Source organism: Ictalurus furcatus, chromosome 12, assembly GCF_023375685.1.
Source record: "Ictalurus furcatus strain D&B chromosome 12, Billie_1.0, whole genome shotgun sequence".
NCBI lineage: Eukaryota > Metazoa > Chordata > Actinopteri > Siluriformes > Ictaluridae > Ictalurus > Ictalurus furcatus.
In genome coordinates, this window is record NC_071266.1 from 23,832,635 (window position 1) to 23,849,762 (window position 17,128).

Genomic DNA, 17,128 nt, shown 5'->3' on the forward strand with positions numbered 1-17,128 from the left:
AAGACACCCCACTCGTCTTTCATTTATTTATTTATTTATTTATTTTCAAAAAATAGGTGTTTTCACTTCTAGACTCTCAATAAAACTTTCTGTTTTCCACCGTGTGGTGATGTAGCAGTACCTGTGCCAATTTGTGTACTAAGAATGGAAGGGACATGCGGATACGGTCCGACCTGTAATATCGTGTTACTCTCCAAATCTTAAAAGAAAAAAAAAAAAAAGAAGAAGAAGAAGAAGATGAAAATACTAGTGGACTATTTGCACTGCCAATCTCTGCATAGTGCCTCACGATGTTCAATCACAATCTGACTGTGCTGTAAATACTGGTCATGTTTGTCATTCTCAGCATTTCCTGTCCTCATCACTGTAACTGTGGCTTAATATTCTATTAAATATTAAAATTATTTTCCTTATTGGTGGAATGGTGGATTGCAAACATTGTGCTTGGAAACCTGGTGCACGTGCGCCTCCTGCTGGCTCGAGGAAGACATTACAGAGGGTTTTAGTGCCTGATGAAAGGATACAAATCTGTGCAGTGTATTCCCAAACAAAACCTCTGATAAGGTCTGAAACTAATCTGAAAGCAGGGGAGCAAGTTTGGTGTGAAACGAGGACTGAACATAGTACACCTAGATTTAAGCTTACCATATTGACATGACGGCTAATAAACTGTAAAACGATGGTCTATTAAAACACACACACACACACACACACACACACACACACACACAATGAAAAAAACTCTATATACATTTCACCATATTCTTGAAATATGAAACTGAACTCAAATAAACACATGATGATCATGTGATCACGTGTGTGACGTGAAAAATGAAGCCACTTACACATGCAACATATTTTACATTAAAAAAAAAAAAAAAAAAAATACAGTTGGGAGTTAGCTGTGAGGTAAATGGTGTGCACTTATATACGGCTTTATTTGAACCTTAGAGGTTCTACAAAGCACTTTACACGGGTTCTCATTCACACACGCAACAATGGTAGCAGAGCTGCCATGCAAGGCGCTAACTTGCCATTGGGAGCAGTTTGGGGTTCAGTGTCTTGCTCAAGGACACTTCGGTATGTGGAGTCACGTGGGCCGGGAATCGAACCTCCAACCCGCTCTACCACCTGAACCACAGCCGCCGAGGTAAGTGACGGACCATGACCTCAGCTCATCCAGGGGGCGTGGCTTATTTCACTCCACGACACTAACTTAAGTCGATTCACATGAAGTCGTTTTTACTAGAAAACAGAATTTTCCTTGTGGTAGTCATTCGCTGGGTCTAATCAGCAGGGAGCATATTATGTTCAGTAAGGAAGTGCCTTTAAAAAACAAACAAACAAACAAACAAACAAAAAACACAAGTACAGTGGAGAAAAATAACCTGACAAAATTTGTTCCAGTAGCTAGAAGAGCTACACAGTCCCTCAGAGAATAAAATAAGTGAACTAAAATACATGAATCTTCCAATTTTTCCAAACATTTCGAGTTAACGTTGATGTGATTTTGCTTTTGAAAATAGCATCTTCAGTTTGTTTGGCATGATTGTGGTGTGCGTTTGGTTTGTTAACGAGTTTTGCACTTACAGGCCGCCGTAGTTTCCTCCATTCCCGCATTCTCCTTAGCGGTGGTCCATCGTTCCCAGTTTCTTTCACTACACCCCAAAATGGCGGTATTTCACAGTCCGTGTCTGCAAGAGCTCCTTCGTTAGAGGAAACTGAAGGACAAGTTGCTGTCTCTTGAGTGATGTTCTGATAAACGTGAGCGGTATTAAAACAACAACAACAGGAAACAGGAAATGCATCATAACGCTTAATGCAAGGAGTCTATTTTGGACCAGAGATCCTTTCTGTACATGTTTTACAAGATTCCATAGAGCAGTTTTCAATCATATCTTTCTTCTCACTACTCTTGAAGAGAGCACAATCACAGTTGTGCCTTTTTTTATGACTAAACCCTGACTGATACTTCTGCAGAACCTTCTCCAGGATTTGTTTTGAGAGTTCATCAGCCAATCGCTGAGGAACAGGTGTATTTATGTTCAGATCACGTGACACTCTAATTGCACGCAGGTGAATTCCCACACTGTCAAGACATCAAATCTTCACACTCTCAGTCCCACCATAGTTGGAGAAAACACAAGGCATTGTAATGTAGAAAGGTCAGAACTAGGCTATAAATCAGACTCTGGAGAATTTTTAATCCTTTAGTGAAAAACTACAAACAAACACAGCCGACGCATTTTCCAGATTATCGTATAGCTTTTGAAATCTGTAGTTTATGAACGTCTTATGACGATGTTTATCGTTTGTCTTAATTAATCCCCCCCCACAAAACGTGACGAGTAAATCTCCTTGAAATGCGGCGAACAGCAACCCATGTTCATCTTCCCAGAAAGACACAGCAGTCATTTTTTTCCTCACTACGCGTAAATAAGCAGATCATGAAATTGTCTGGATTGGATCTTTACGTGATAGCGAACCTTCGCTACCTCTGCATACACTCGAATAATAATAATAAAAAATAATGTAGTAACATTTTTATACGTTTAGTGTGTGAAGCCACTTTAAACTGGGTCTAACGCTTAAATGAGCTTTTAATTCCATGGCAACGCTACAGAGAGCGGGAACGTTACCAAGAGGAGCGAGCCAGGTTATGTATTCAGTGTAAACAGACACATGGAGAAACATGATCAAAGACCAAAGAAGACAGGATTTACAACACAGACTAATATTTTATTTTGCTCGAAAAGTGAAAAAAAAAAAAACAAAAACAAAACCAAATGATCATTCATGCCTTTGTTCCCCGAAACATTCCCTGTTCCGTAATCCTTGTTGCGTATACTGTACGTTGTCTATTTTTTATCTGTTGCATTTGATCAGACGCTGCAATGTGCAGTAACGGCGAATTCATAGGGACTTGTATGACATAATCCGAGTTTAATAATTGATACCGGATTGTCGTTATGTAACAAAGAAACATGTATAGTTGATGATCTGGCGAAGGTTTCGGTTAGGAGATTTAACATTACTGAAAGGAGTCTCCGGTGTCAGCGCGTCGTAACGTTCGGACGCTAACGCTGTAACTTACACGCTGCGTTTCTTTTTGTGTTAGAACAACTGGTTATAGCGTATACGTGCTGCTCTGGCTGGTATGTTTATGAGTGCTAACAGGATCTGGCTGAAAATAAAAGTAGAAGCTTTCGTTCTGCGCTGTAAGAGGAATAACACACTTGGGGGTGTGCCGTTATTGGAAAATAACCAGTAATGCCGTGTCACACTGGGCCGTATCACAGCGTGATTATTTTCCTATAACGACATGTCCCTGAGTGTATTATTCCTTACAGAATGAACATTTTTTTTAAGCTGTTTTAAATGCTAGGCTTTGTTATAAAAGGCACGCTGGATGATGAACCATTGCATTGCACACTGCGTTGATCACGGAACAGAAAATCAAAGAGAGGCTTGAAGTAAGGATGCGATACAGTATTTGCAGCAGAATTACGAGTCGTCACTGATCTTTGTCCGGTTTGTAAATGGACAGGGTTCTGGCCGAGGGATCGGTAGCTTTGATCCACCGAGGCATCCAGTAATGCGGCGTCCATTCGGAGCGTCCCGGGTAAAGCTTCTCGAAGATCTGCCGGAAGAAGAAGGCTTCTTTGGTGGCGGGAGGGTTGTACGGGAACAACGCGGCCGCTTTCTCTAACTTGGCGTCGTTCACCTACAGAACAGTCGCGAGACAAAAACAAAACAACAATTAAAACACACGGCTGTTAAATGTGCGATATCCTCACAGAGTATCAGGCTGTGAGGAATATCGTGACACTCGGGAACCGGATAATCGATAGTCTCTGCGTATCCTGCGTTCCAGGAACCATCAGTGATGTGTCACCTGACTCTGCAGTCTGTAGTTCCAGACCCTGAAGTGCTTCACAACGTTCTCGAGTCAAATCCGAGCGTTCTCTCAGCACTTTCAAAGTAGATATTTCAACTCTTCCCAGAATAACGCTCAATATTAATCAGGCCGATTTAGCAAAAATGAAATGAACTCGGTTCCTCGAGTGAGCGCATGCTTGAGTCACAGTGTGACCGCTGTAAGCGCTGCTTGTTTGACAATATGTGCTTTTTTTGTTTGTTTGTTTTGTTTACGATACACTATACGGTTTGGCTGAGATTTCCTAAAAGAGTGCCAGCAGAGCACTGGTTCAAAATGGGGGGGGGGGAAATAATAATAATCAGTAATTAACATTTACAGGAACAATTTGCAAAATATATCATTTACATTTGAATAAATAGAAGTCTTGTTACGGAATCTTGTCTCGGTTGTTATGGAAATATCTACTAAAAAAACACCCCAAAAAAACCAGATCCGAGCTGTAACAAGTTAACGTGATTAGAACATGCTGTTTATTTACATCTGAAACTTATATTTATTTTCTTAGATAAACTTAAACTTGTATTAATCGTTAAGTATATAAACAAATCAATTAACCAAATACATAAACGTATATGTAAACATCATATAGAAACATATAGATAGCATATTTATGAAGTTGTTTTGATTGTTGTTGTTTTTTAAATCTGGAAGCAGTTTTGTTTTTATATAGTAGGCAATAATATATATACAATAATTATATATATTTGAATAAGTATTACACTGGAATTCCAGTTTGTTTATTTTATTTATGTTCTAATTTTGCATGTCGTTGCACTGCGAGAATGTATTTATTTTTCATTTTTTAAATTAAAAAGAAATGTTTTTTCTGTAAGTCATATTGATGGCTCTCTCTCTCTCTCTCTCTCTCTCTATATATATATATATTTCTTCCTATAGTTTAGCCGTGATCATTTTTAACCCTTGTGGACATTTTTGTCTTTATTATCATTTTGTCTGTGTTAATGCAGACTGCATACATTGCGCAAAAGGTGTGTATTTTTATTGGAATTTTACTATTTCCTCCTCATTTGCGTTCGTAGATCTATTTTAAACTAGCTACACAAAACAGTTCCACTCAGGACCTTAAGGACAAAAATGTCCCCACCGAAACCCGTTCAAACCGCGATATTTAATCTCCGTGACGTTCAAGGCTAAAATCCTGCATTCTGTGTTAACAGGCTTTTATTTTGTTGACAAGGTTTCAAAACATATTTTCTGCAACGTGTAGGATTTTCTCAGGTTTAGTCTCGGGGGAAAATCCGTGCTTTTTCTTTTTTGTGTGTGTGTGTGGACAGTTTGAAAGAAAGAAATGATAATGTAGTGGAAATCACACATCCCACCCACCCCATGTATACGAGTCAAAGAAGGTTCCTGAGCTTGGAAGATTTTTTCATTGTTGTCACGTATCAACGAGGGAACTCTGGACTTCATTTCCCAGCAACCACTGCACCATCCTCATCATTGTCACACGACCACCTGCACCTCATTTACGTTTCGGTTAATGATAATACCCATGCTTGTGTCTGTGCTACCGTATTTAGTTTTTGCCACAGTATTTTGTATGTTTGTTGTAGAGTCCTTTGTTTGTGTTTACTGTTTATTAAATGTCTGAAGATCTGCGCTTGCTTCCGAATTCAACTTTGTAGCATGACAACTGTGTAAAGAAACCGGCGTTTAAAGGGTTAAAATTCTGAAAATGAATGAATGTTTGGTCATTATGATCAGAACTGATGCTCATTAATAAAAAATCCACATCAGTCAAAATGGAGGGAAAAAAATATATTAATACATAATATTTGTATGACGGTATTTGGACACGGACGTTTGGTAGGTTTTTGTTTGTTTGTTTTGATTAAATCTGACGCTGCATAAAAAAAAAAATATGAATGTATCAAAATGAATGTTGTTGTTAATCACTGACATTTCAAAGACTGTAATAATCAAAGAGGAAAAAATTCCGCTTAGCATTGAGTATATTACTATTTCTCTTTTTTTCCCCCCATTAAAAAAAAACAAACATCAGTGGCATTATGTAAACAAACCGGCATTTAAAGGGTTACAATTTCTGAAAATAAATGAATGTTTAGTCGTTCAAACTGATGCTGGTTAGAAAAAACCGCCGTCAGTGAAAATATTAATATACGATATATTTACGACAGTTTTTGGACATGGACATTTTTTGTCCTCTATGGACCTACGTGTAACTTTATTTCATTGACGCACGAGGGTTAAAAAGTGTGTGCGTCATTTGAGATCGCCGTCTTAAGCGCAGTGATTCGATTAAAAGCGTTTACTCTTCGGCATGGTGAACTCTTATCTGTTGCATGGAAACAAAAGAGGCGGCGATTTGAATTCGACGCTTGCACTCGCAATGGAAGCTGCTTCCACTTTCTGCAAACGGTACGAGAACGACGCAATGCGCGTGTGTGCACCTGTACCTCAGACTCGATGTGCTCCTGCAAGCTGGTGTACCAGGACTTCTTCACGGACGTCATTCCGTCACTGAAAGCCTCTTTGCGTCTCCACAGAATCTCGTCGGGAATCAGATCCAGTCCTTTGAACGCTTCCCTCAGAAGATGCTTCTCCACGCCATCCTGTTTCCACAAAAAAAAAAAAAAAGGGAGGTTCCCTGGATTATTCTGGGATATCGTGAGCATTTTAACACAATTACACTGTTAATGGTATTATTATGACTATATAGACAACATCAGGGAATGATATAGACAGTGGATGAAGTCTCGATCCTCAGCTTTGACAGTAGCTCCCGCTGTAAATCACAGGTTTATATGAACGTACCGTTTCTATAGTAACAACTCATTCACAGGGATTTGTGTGCTGGATATTCCACATAAACTAAACTAAACAAAAACAAAACGTGCGTCGATATGGTGGAGGGTTTTGTGAAGAGATGTTCGTTTAAGATTTAAGGAAGGAGTCTCCAGGGTCAGGGTCAGGGGTGAACCTGCAATTTTACGTTTTCCACATGGGTATAAGGCTAGAGGATTTTGTTCCTGGTGAAGGAATTACTGTTTATAGCTCCTATAACGTAAGTGATAACAGGAACTAACTATGTCTTGCCGACGTTCCACCGCATTAAACGCGATATCTATAAACAGATGAAATTACTACGTCGTCGTTTAATAAATACACGCAACCTGCGTTCGCTTCACGACCGACGCTTAGTAGTGCCTACTCAGCGTGGCTCCAGGTCCCTTTCCTATATATATATATATATATATAAACAGCTTGTTTTAATTGAACATATTTAGAATGAATTTAGAAGTCACGAATGGAGCAGTTACGGCCACTAGAGGCATCTGCTGCTCTGGAAGCGAGGCTTTTGTGGCGTAACTTCAGATCAGAGAAGAACAGAGAGAAGGAGAGAGTCTTGACCTTGGGCGTCCTCAGATCCTCAGGCAGAGAGAGGTAGTAGGCAGTGAACCTGTGGTCCAGGAAAGGCACTCTCAGCTCCAGCCTAATGACACCAGGCCCGGAGAGAAAACAAATAAATGAATGGAGGAGAAAACATGAGGAAAAATCAACTTGCTCACATCTTACATTTTCCAGGAATAGATCACAAAACGTTGAGACAAATAAAAAGTTCAAGCTGCAGGTTACAAATGATCCACCAGGGGTCAGTATAGTGATAATGTATTAGCCAAGTAACGCTGCGTTTGCGGTGCCTAGTAAGTGTTCATTCGTTTACAAGTTATAACGACGTTGTGACGTTTGACGTGCGAAGTCCGGGGACAGACACGGACGTTTCCATGAAAGCGTGTCTTGTTTGTCCTGTCAGAGCACGTAAAGCTCATAAAAACCTACTTTAAGCACACTTTTACAGCTGCAGTCCTGAGTTTCTATCGGTTCTGTTCTACTGACCTTCAAACATTCATGCAAAATTTTGGACTGAAACTGCAACAACAGCGGAACGACAGCGTGTAGCTTAGCAACAAGCTAGCCGGCTAACGTCAGTGATAACGCTCGTGTTGATGATTACCTTCTCAAAACAGTGATCATTATGGTCTGTCGTTACGTGTCTGTATATTAACTGATCTGAAGCCGGTACTGCTATAAACTCATTCAAAACGTAGAGAAGTGGAGCGTTACACCGTTCACAGTGCGAGCGGCCATGTTGATTTGACGTCACTTGGTACACCGGAACAACCGGACGCTGTCTGACGCAGGACTGGTTGAAATTCCGAGTTGATGGGGCGTTTTTACCGGTTGTAGGCGAGGAATTCCAACGTCGCATAAGACGTGTGACGCGTGCTGTGAGTTTGCGAGCACGACCGCACCATGATCTCACCCGTGTGCGGCTGTGGTCCGGTCTGCCCTCAGCCCGTCGAACAGATAAAGCTCCTTCAGCAGACGCACGCTCTCCTCCGCTCCAGCCTTGTCTGACGGAGCCTGAACGAAACAGCACACCGGGTTTACTCGGAGAAAAGGCTTCGGTCTGATTCACAGGACCGGCTCTGATCAGTTCAACAAGCGTACCTTATGGAAGTAGATGTAGCCCTGCGTCAGTTCATCAGATCCCTCACCAGAGAAAATCACCACGCTGTCCGTCTTCTCTCGGACGTATTTAGAGATCAGATACATGCCTGGAAACATAAAAAACACAAGAAGCGTGTAACCGAATGAATTATTATTATTTTGCATCGTGTAGCGGCTAAAATAAAACCGAATCGTCTATTAACATCTACGACGTATGACACCTTTTCTACGGCGAAGATTCCACATTTCACAGACAGAAAAGCAATCACACCGGGAGGAAATAATCTGACATCCCGGCTGACAAAAAAAGGTCCTCCCCTAAATGGGCTCTACGAACGTCCTCCCATGTGTAGGGCCCTCTTGACGTCCTATGGATGCTCACAGGACGTCCGGCGGCCATTCGGGACGCTTAGGGGACTTTCGCTGAAATGAACGCACTCAGTAGTGTTATGATTTTTCTATCCTCCGACGTCCTCGGAACGTCCGCCAGCGAACGTTATAAACCGGACCGAACGCGGAGCTAAGTGGACGTCCGTAACGTCCGTGGGACGTCCCCTGATGCAAGTAAATACACGGACGGCGTTGCTTTTCATTCGTCACGCGGCGAAAACCTTCCACACTGAAAAAAGCTAAACCTCCTGCGTCGCTCCATCTCTTTTTGGTGACGGACAATCGGAAGGGGATTGATTTATTAGTTGTGTTTTTTTAACAGAATGAAACAGTGAAGTGAATGTAAAAGCAAATCGCTGTCTAATCGCAGCTCTAACCCATTACTCATTACGTTCGCTTCACTTGCAGCACGGACTACGCAGCTCCAAGGGCAGAGTTTTAGAAATTTCTTCTCTCTAAAGCGCCAAGGAATTCAGGACTAATTCACACCATCAGATCAGATGGAAAGAGGAATGTCGCTTAGACGGAGTCTAATCGGTTACGGTCACCGGGCAGCTTGAACGAGATGAGCGACGTCTAATCTTCCTCCCGAACAACGTGGGCTAAGGAAAGATCAGGTTAAGGTAACGATCCCCGTGGTGTCATGCTGGATTGGTTCTGCTCTACTGAGTGAAACGAACAGCGCAAGAGAGCGTCGTGCAATAAAATTGCCTCAATTCGTAATACTGCAATAGAAACATCCGGGCTTACCAACTGACGCGCGCACTGTGGTGATGTCGTAACACTCCAGGTGGAAAATAACTTCCTCCAGAGCGCGGATGCCCTCCTCTGGGGTGAAACTCACCTCGTGGTGTTCGCTGCCTATGTGGGCTGCAACCTAGAATATATAAATATATATATATATATATATATAAACAAACACCTAAACACCTTAACAGCTCATACTCATGTCCATATTTTATTATTAAAGGTACCATCAGTTATTTTAGCTGAAGGAAGTGCCTTCCTTTAGTGTTACGGACATAGCCACGCCCCAAAATGCAAGGTGGAAAGCTTTCCGATTGGACAGACGATATGATGACGTAAAGACTCTCCTAGTCCTGTTTGATTGGATGCTCAGGGTCCGTGTTATTTGTGTTTTCTCCTGGGTTTTTTTTTCTCCCTCCAAGAAGATATATATATTTTTAAAGCTTCCACAATGCAAAGAGAACTTTATAAACCAGTCCTTCCAGGATTTTACAGAAATGAACACAAAATCAAACAAAATCTGCAATATCGGGAGGAGCGTAGGCCAAGACGTGTCATGTGACGTCCTCATAACGCGCATAACGGTGAAAGAGCGTCTTTGATATACACTACCGGACAAAAGTTTACACGCGCTCATTCTTTATTTTTATTTTTCACGTTTAATAATAATAATAATAATAATAATAATAATAAAGTCATCAAAACTCTGGAGTAACACAAATGGAACTATGGGAATTATGTTGTGATTAAAAAAAAAAATCCAAAATAAATCAAAGTAATTGAGTATTTTATCATCTTCAAAGTCGACGCCCTTTTCGCCTAGAATATTCCAGAAATGTATTCTTGGCGTTTTCTCGACCGATTTCTTGAGGAATTTCCCCGAGATGCTTTTTAAACAGTATTAAAGGAGTTCACACCGACGCCGGACTCTTATCGGCTGCTTTTCGGAAATATTTCGCTCCGTTTAAAATAAATATTTATTTGTAAATAAAACGTTAGTTTTCTAATGAAAGAAACGAATACGTCGGCACGATTATATTTTTTTGTCACACGTTTAATCACACACCTTCAGATCAAAAGGCTTTTAACATCATGAGAAACATTTCAGTCGCGTGTCCACAAACTTTTGACCCCCCCATCCTGTATGTTATGTTTATGTATTAATTTTCCCGAGTGATTTCTCTTAAGGATGTGTCGATACGATTTTTTTTCTTTCTTCACGAAATGAGTAACTGCACCGTATTAAACAAGAAGGAGAGACTTATGTTTAAGATGTTTTGGTGTTCAAACAGTATATTTAATAAAGAGCGTGCGAGCGGTCAAGCTGAGGAGGCAGAGCAGTACCAACGAGTGTGAGCGTCATAAATCAAAGCAAGGCGACGTGAATCGCACCTCGACTCGAAGCGCATGGGTCTCGGTGCTCGCAGAAATGAAGCGCTCACACACACATGACAGTTTCAGTGTACGCTTGCTTGTATGTACAATTCCCACAAAGGCATTATAGTGTTCATTCGAGTGATAAGTTGTTCTGACATGTCAGTATCGTCACAGTAACATGTTAGTAAACATTAATAAATGATAACACTCTACGGACCTTGCGTGCAGCTATAATGTCCGGACTGTCTTCGGCCCCGATAGCGAACGTCTGAATGGGATACTGCAGCTGCTCCTCCTTGGCTAGCTTAACTAGCGTGGCAGCGACGAGGCTGGAGTCAAGACCACCTAGAAATTAGCAGAGTGTCTAAAAATGACATCCGGTGACTAAAAGGAACTGTCAAAGGAGAAGAAGAACCCAGCAGGAGTACCCGAGAGGAGGCAGCCGATCCTCCTGTGGGCCATGAGGCGCTTCCTCACGGCGTTTTCAAACAGGATCCTGATGTTGCTCTTCACCGTCTCCACAGCGAAACCTACACAAACAACACAGCACAAGTGTTCAGATGTTCAAATAACTCGTGTGCTTGCGCGTTGGATGTTTTAAAAGGTTAAGACAAGTGTCGTTCGGCATCGCGTGGCACAAGCTGTGAGGAGAAAACGTAAGCTAAGCTGAAAGCAGCTAACAAGCTTTTACAGCTTTCCTACTGTACAACGTCGCTAGCTAGCGTGTAAAGTCGTTTGAGGACAACGTGGAGGTAAGGTGGCGAGGTGGAAACAAGATTAAAGTGTCAGGAATATTAACATTTCCCTCAGATGTGTTGGTAAATAAACGAAGAAATGACTCAGCGAAATAAAAACAGCCCTGTACCGTAAGTGTGCGTTAGCGCCGACTTAAAAAAAAAATTGTAGTTGACCGTTACAGACATTTTAAACTACAATTACTGTGTGTCCAGATTATATATAACACTAGATTCGAAAACGACATATACGCTCCCTGTCCACTTTATTAGAAACACCCATACACCTGCTCTTTAATGCAATCATCTAATGAGAGAAATTGAGGCGTGCGCCTCAGATTCCTGACAGGAATTGAACCCGATGTGGTCTTCTGCTGTTGTAGCCCATTTTAAGATGTGCTGTGTATTTTCAGATGCTTTTCTGCTCACCACGGTTCTAAAGAGTGGTTATCAACAAGGCGTTTCCGCCTGCAGAACTGCTGCTCACGGGATGTTTTATTTGTTTTCCGCACCGTCGTGTGTAAACTCTAGAGTCTGTTGCGTGTGAAAATCCTAGCAAAACAATCACGCCACGTTCACTGAGATCACCCCTTCCCAATCCCCACCCCGCCCCCCATTCTGATGTTTGACGTGAACATTGTGACCATGATTTTATGCGTTGCTCTGCTGCCACGTGATTGGTCGATTGGAAAAAGGCATGAACGAATAGGTGTTCCTAATAAAATGGACAGTGGGTGTATAATTAAATGACCCGTGATTCCTGACCTCTCTCTTTCGTCCTTACCCGTGCCGAGGTTCTCGACGTTGTCGTAGGCGGCGTGTTTGGGCTCTTCGGTGCAGCAGTGGAACCGCTCCAGCTGAACGGACTCCACCTTTCCATTCAGCTTCAGGTCGAACACCTCGAAGTGGCCCGGTAGGAACGGGGTGATCTTCACAGGGTTCGACATGGAGTGCGTGATTTGGGTCAGGCCTGGAGAATGGAGAACGTGAGGACAGAGAATGTTTGATATTTAGCTCCGTTTTCAAGTTAGACCGAATTCCAAATGGCTTCCTATTTACTATACATGCTCACTACATAGGGTGTATCTGTAGAATGTATATACAGTATAATTTTTACGCCCATCGTGTCAGATGATGATTTGCATTTGGGAAGCAATCGGGCAAAAACCAGTACAGATAGACATAACCCAGAACAATCTCCTTCCCAGTACCTTTGGCTTCGGAACACACGGCGAGGAAGCCATCTTCAGTCAGCATCCTGAATAAAGGCCTGACGCCGTACGTGTCTCTCCCCAGGACGACCTTCCTATTGGCTGTGTCCAACAGCACGAAGGCGAACACTCCGTCCAGCAGCGACGCCATCTTCTTACTGCCGAAGCGGTCGTACAGGTGGAGGATGATCTCTCCGTCCACTTTGGTCTGGTAGTCAAACTCAAAGTGCTTTTTCAGCTTTAGGAGAAAGACCTCAGACATTAGAGATGTTCGACTACAACGCAAGCAATCTCAATCTCTAACAGTGGAAGCGTGAACACTGAAGATTTGAATTAAACAGGTAGCATGTGGGAAAATAACAGTGGATCTTTTCTTTTCTAGTAACCATGACAAGACAACTAAGGGATTCATATAGCTTCTACAAAGTATGTCTATAGACATAAGCCCTATTTTGATGGCATCAGTTTCTTACTGTAATGTCTGGATGGCTGATTTTCCAGATTTGTTTTCCTACAAACATAGATCATGAAACACTCTAATCATGACGTCGCGTCATTAGATAAATTAGTCCAAACTTCATACGTACCCGATGGTGGTTGTAGATTTCACCGTTGTAACAGAGCCAGAGGTAAGGGAAACGCTTAATGCGTAGCGGCTGCATCCCGTACAGCTGGTCCACGATGGCCAAGCGGTGGAAGCCGAAGCAGCAGTTGGTGAAGCCGTTGACATTTTCGAAGCGGAAAGCATCCGGACCTCTATGTGCGATCTTCATGGCACAGGTGCACTGAACTGACAGGCACTCATCACTGCCAAACAAGGCCCATATACCGCACATTGTGTTTCTGTAGGGAGGAAGTTATACGTTATAGTGTAGGTAATTTCATCATTAAAGGCATGCTGGATATTTAAGTTAGGTATTTAGACTGACATATCATGACTGAATGTGACAACGTCTGTAGTTAGAGGTCGACAGATTGATAGGTTTTGCAGATTACTGATTGGTTGCTGGAACTATGGTTTATCGGCAAAAATCCACACCGATAGTTTTTCCCGGGTTGCGTCCGTTGCGGGAGCGGCTGAGAAGAGTCCGCTGTCGTTATACGGTACGTGAGCGGCCTCTAGAGGCGAAACAACAAACCACAGCTGACCAATTTTTATGTGTTATTTGAAGTGTTTTTTTTTAAATTCATTTTGGATGTCTTTGTTTTTATTTGTTATTTGGAGCGTTACATTTGGGTTCAGTTTGGATGTATATCTTTTATTTACTTTAATATTTATTAATAGTTAATATAAATTAATATTTATTCCATTTTAAAAAGTACAGTACATTCTCACAGTACAGTCACTGTGAGGGAAATGACTCATTTTTACTTTGTAATAGTTTTGTTCTTGTTCTTTTTCTGTTCATCAAAGGATAACACCTAAGAAGGTCATGTCATGACATGTCACTGAGATCAGTACAAAATGTTTATCTGCTTACAGAGACACAAACATGTTCTTCTGTTCAAGGTTCATCTGCACATAAAACAAAGTTTGTTTGAACTGCCTCAAACTGCTTCTTATCGGTACACAGAAGTGTGTCATGCTCTGTGTTTCATATCTATAGTAGTAGTTTAGTACAAGCGCTTCAGAGCACTCTCATTATTCTATCCTGCTTTATTCTATCCTGTATTAACCATCTTTCTGTAATAAACCTTTTTTTACCTTCAGAGGACAAGTCTGCAAGTGTTGTCTAATTTCCACGACACGATACCGTCAGTACTGTTTATTATTACTATTTTTGTAATAAAGTTATTTTTTCTTTGAGTGTTATGTTTTCATTCAGTATCAATTTTTTTTTTTAAACTATCGGTTGATTAATCGGTTATCCGCAGGTAGGTATCGCCCGACTTAGTTAACGGTATCTGGTAAAATCCACTATCGGTTGAACTCTAACCTTAGTAGACATCATCTGGCCCTTTCCCACATGTCTCCCTCTGTATTGGGCACAACACTGGGTGAAGCCATTATTTCTTACCAGATATAGTTCTGCTTATAAAGGAAATAGGAGGTTAGTGACTTCTAATGGAATTTAGCATTAAATATTATTCAAAAAAGCATCAACTAACAAACTTGCCTTCTTTACTCCACCAACAACGGATGTCTATTATGAGTCATTTTACTGATTCGATTCTTTTGAACAAAACCGGTAAACTTAAACTACATTTTTTTATACGTTTAATTTACTACCCAGTTGCATCCAAAACATGTCAGCAAAAGTAAACGCCCCCAAAGCACAACTTAAACTTTAATTTATCCAATTTTTGTATTTTAATGCTAAGCTTTCTAAAAGTAGCCTTTTTTTTAAACGAACATTTACCATTCGCAATACACGTTTAATCGCTACCAGATCATATTTTTACAACATTATGATGGTTTAGTCAAATAAAATATTACTACTTGAAAATATGTAACTAGAACATAAAAGAGTCGAGCTCTCGATTTGTTTTTGTTTGCTTGAGAAACAATGATTCAAGGAGTCGTTCGATTGAATCGATTCGTTGCCGTTGGGGAGTCGAACACCCTGGCGGTTGGCAGCAGCAACACGGCTGATGTAACTGTGACCGTAAACGGCAGGTGCGTGCATTAAGAAACATGTAACAGAGTATTAAACTAAATTATAAAAATAGAGATGATGGCCATGTGAAAGTTTATCAGTAAAAGAGATAAATACGAGAATTAAATGACATGAATCGCAACTGAATCGCACCGCTCGCAATGTTTTCTTCATAAATAATAATATTAATAATAATAACAACAACAACAACAACAACAATAATAATAATAATAATAATAATAATAATAATAATAACAACAATAATAATAATAGTAAGGCTGTGTACCTGTTGTTTTACCTTGTATGAAAGAGATGAGTCTGTGCTACGGTGGCCTGGAGCGGACACTCTCGAGCCCAAACCGCGTATGATGAAATTCAACCTCGGATGTCATAGCATGCGAGAAAGTGGGCGGGGCGACACCAGTGGGCGTGTTTATCATTTAATAAGCTCTAAAAAGTTCTTATCCATCTAAATGCTTAACATTAATTAATAATCACGAAAGGAAGAAAAAAAAAACAATCATGTGTTTGCCAGTTATTACTGTGCAAAAATATTTAATAGTGGACCGACAAGACACAGGCCAAATACAGACTTGCTCCGTGATCATTTATTTAAAAATGCTTCACTATTTACATTTGCCTGGCTGCATGGGAACGAGTTACATTTTTGAACAGCAAAGGGCCTTTTTTGTTTTGTGAGTAAATATTGGTGTCTGTATATACACCGATCAGCCATAACATTAAAACCACTGAGAGGTGAAGAGAATAACATTGATTATCTGGTTACACTGGCACCTGGGGCCATATTGTGATGGCTAGACAACGGAGCATCTCCAAAACGGCCGGTCTTGTGGGGTGTTCCCGGTATGTAGTGGTTCGTACCTACCAAATGTGGTTCAATGGAAGGTCAACTGGTGAACCAACTAATGCATGTGGGCAGCGAAGACCCGTCTGGTCTGATCCCACAGAAGAGCTACTGTAGAACAAATTGCTGAAAACGTTAATGCTGGCTATGATAGAAAGGTGTCAGGGCAGCTTGCTGCATATGGAGCTGCGTAGCTGCAGACCAGTCACAGTGCCCATGCTGACCCCTGTATACCCCCGAAAGCACCTACAACAGGCACGTGAGCGTCAGAACTGGACCATGGAGCAATGGACAAAGGTGGCCTGATCTGATGAATCATGTTTCCTTTTACATCACGTGGACAGTCGGGTGCGTGTGTGTGTGCGTGTGTGTCGCTTATCTGGGGAAGAGATGACAATGTTCTGCTGGGAAACCTTGGGTCCCGGCGTTCATGTGGTTGTTACTTTGACACATAGCACCTACCTAAACATTGTTGCAGACCAAGTACACGCCTTCATGCCATCGGTATTCCCTAATGGCAGTGGGTTCTTTCAGCAGGATAACCCGCCCTGCCACACTGCAAAAAATAGTCCAGGAACAGTTTGAGGAACACGACAAGGAGTTCAAGGTGTTGACTCGACCTCCAAATTCCCCAGATCTCAATCCGATCGAGCGTCTGTTCTGGACAGACATGTAAGATCCATGGAGGCCCCACCTTACAACTTAGAGGACTTAAAGGATCTGCTCCTAACATCTTAGTACCAGATACCACAGCACACCTTCAGAGGTCTTGT

At 41.4% G+C, this 17,128-nt stretch overlaps 1 protein-coding gene across 2 annotated transcripts; it reads right to left on the reverse strand.

The window, feature by feature from the left end:
• Positions 1-2,718: 2,718 nt before the first annotated feature.
• asns (asparagine synthetase) lies at positions 2,719-16,006 on the reverse strand. 2 transcript variants are annotated; one of them, XM_053637251.1, is made up of 12 exons: positions 15,777-16,006; positions 13,481-13,736; positions 12,894-13,131; positions 12,467-12,652; positions 11,377-11,478; positions 11,166-11,293; positions 9,575-9,701; positions 8,435-8,541; positions 8,247-8,347; positions 7,334-7,415; positions 6,379-6,534; positions 2,719-3,724 (listed from the first exon to the last, which is right to left on the reverse strand). In XM_053637251.1, the coding sequence occupies exons 2-12, from the start codon at positions 13,727-13,729 to the stop codon at positions 3,515-3,517; spliced, it is 1,686 nt and encodes a 561-aa protein (XP_053493226.1). In that variant the 5' UTR covers positions 13,730-13,736; positions 15,777-16,006; the 3' UTR covers positions 2,719-3,514. The 2 variants fall into 2 exon arrangements, with proteins under 2 accessions (XP_053493226.1, XP_053493225.1); XM_053637250.1 differs by having other exon boundaries at positions 15,789-16,005.
• Between the last annotated feature and the right edge of the window lie 1,122 nt (positions 16,007-17,128).

Excerpts from the sequence above, each read along its gene's own strand:
- asns (XM_053637251.1), bottom strand. The coding sequence starts at position 13,729 with ATGTGCGGTATATGGGCCTTGTTTGGCAGTGATGAGTGCCTGTCAGTT. Across the intron at positions 12,653-12,893 it reads CGTGTGTTCCGAAGCCAAAG|GCCTGACCCAAATCACGCAC; the intron begins GTACTGGGAAGG and ends TCCATTCTCCAG. Across the intron at positions 9,702-11,165 it reads ACATTATAGCTGCACGCAAG|GTTGCAGCCCACATAGGCAG; the intron begins GTCCGTAGAGTG and ends TATATATTCTAG.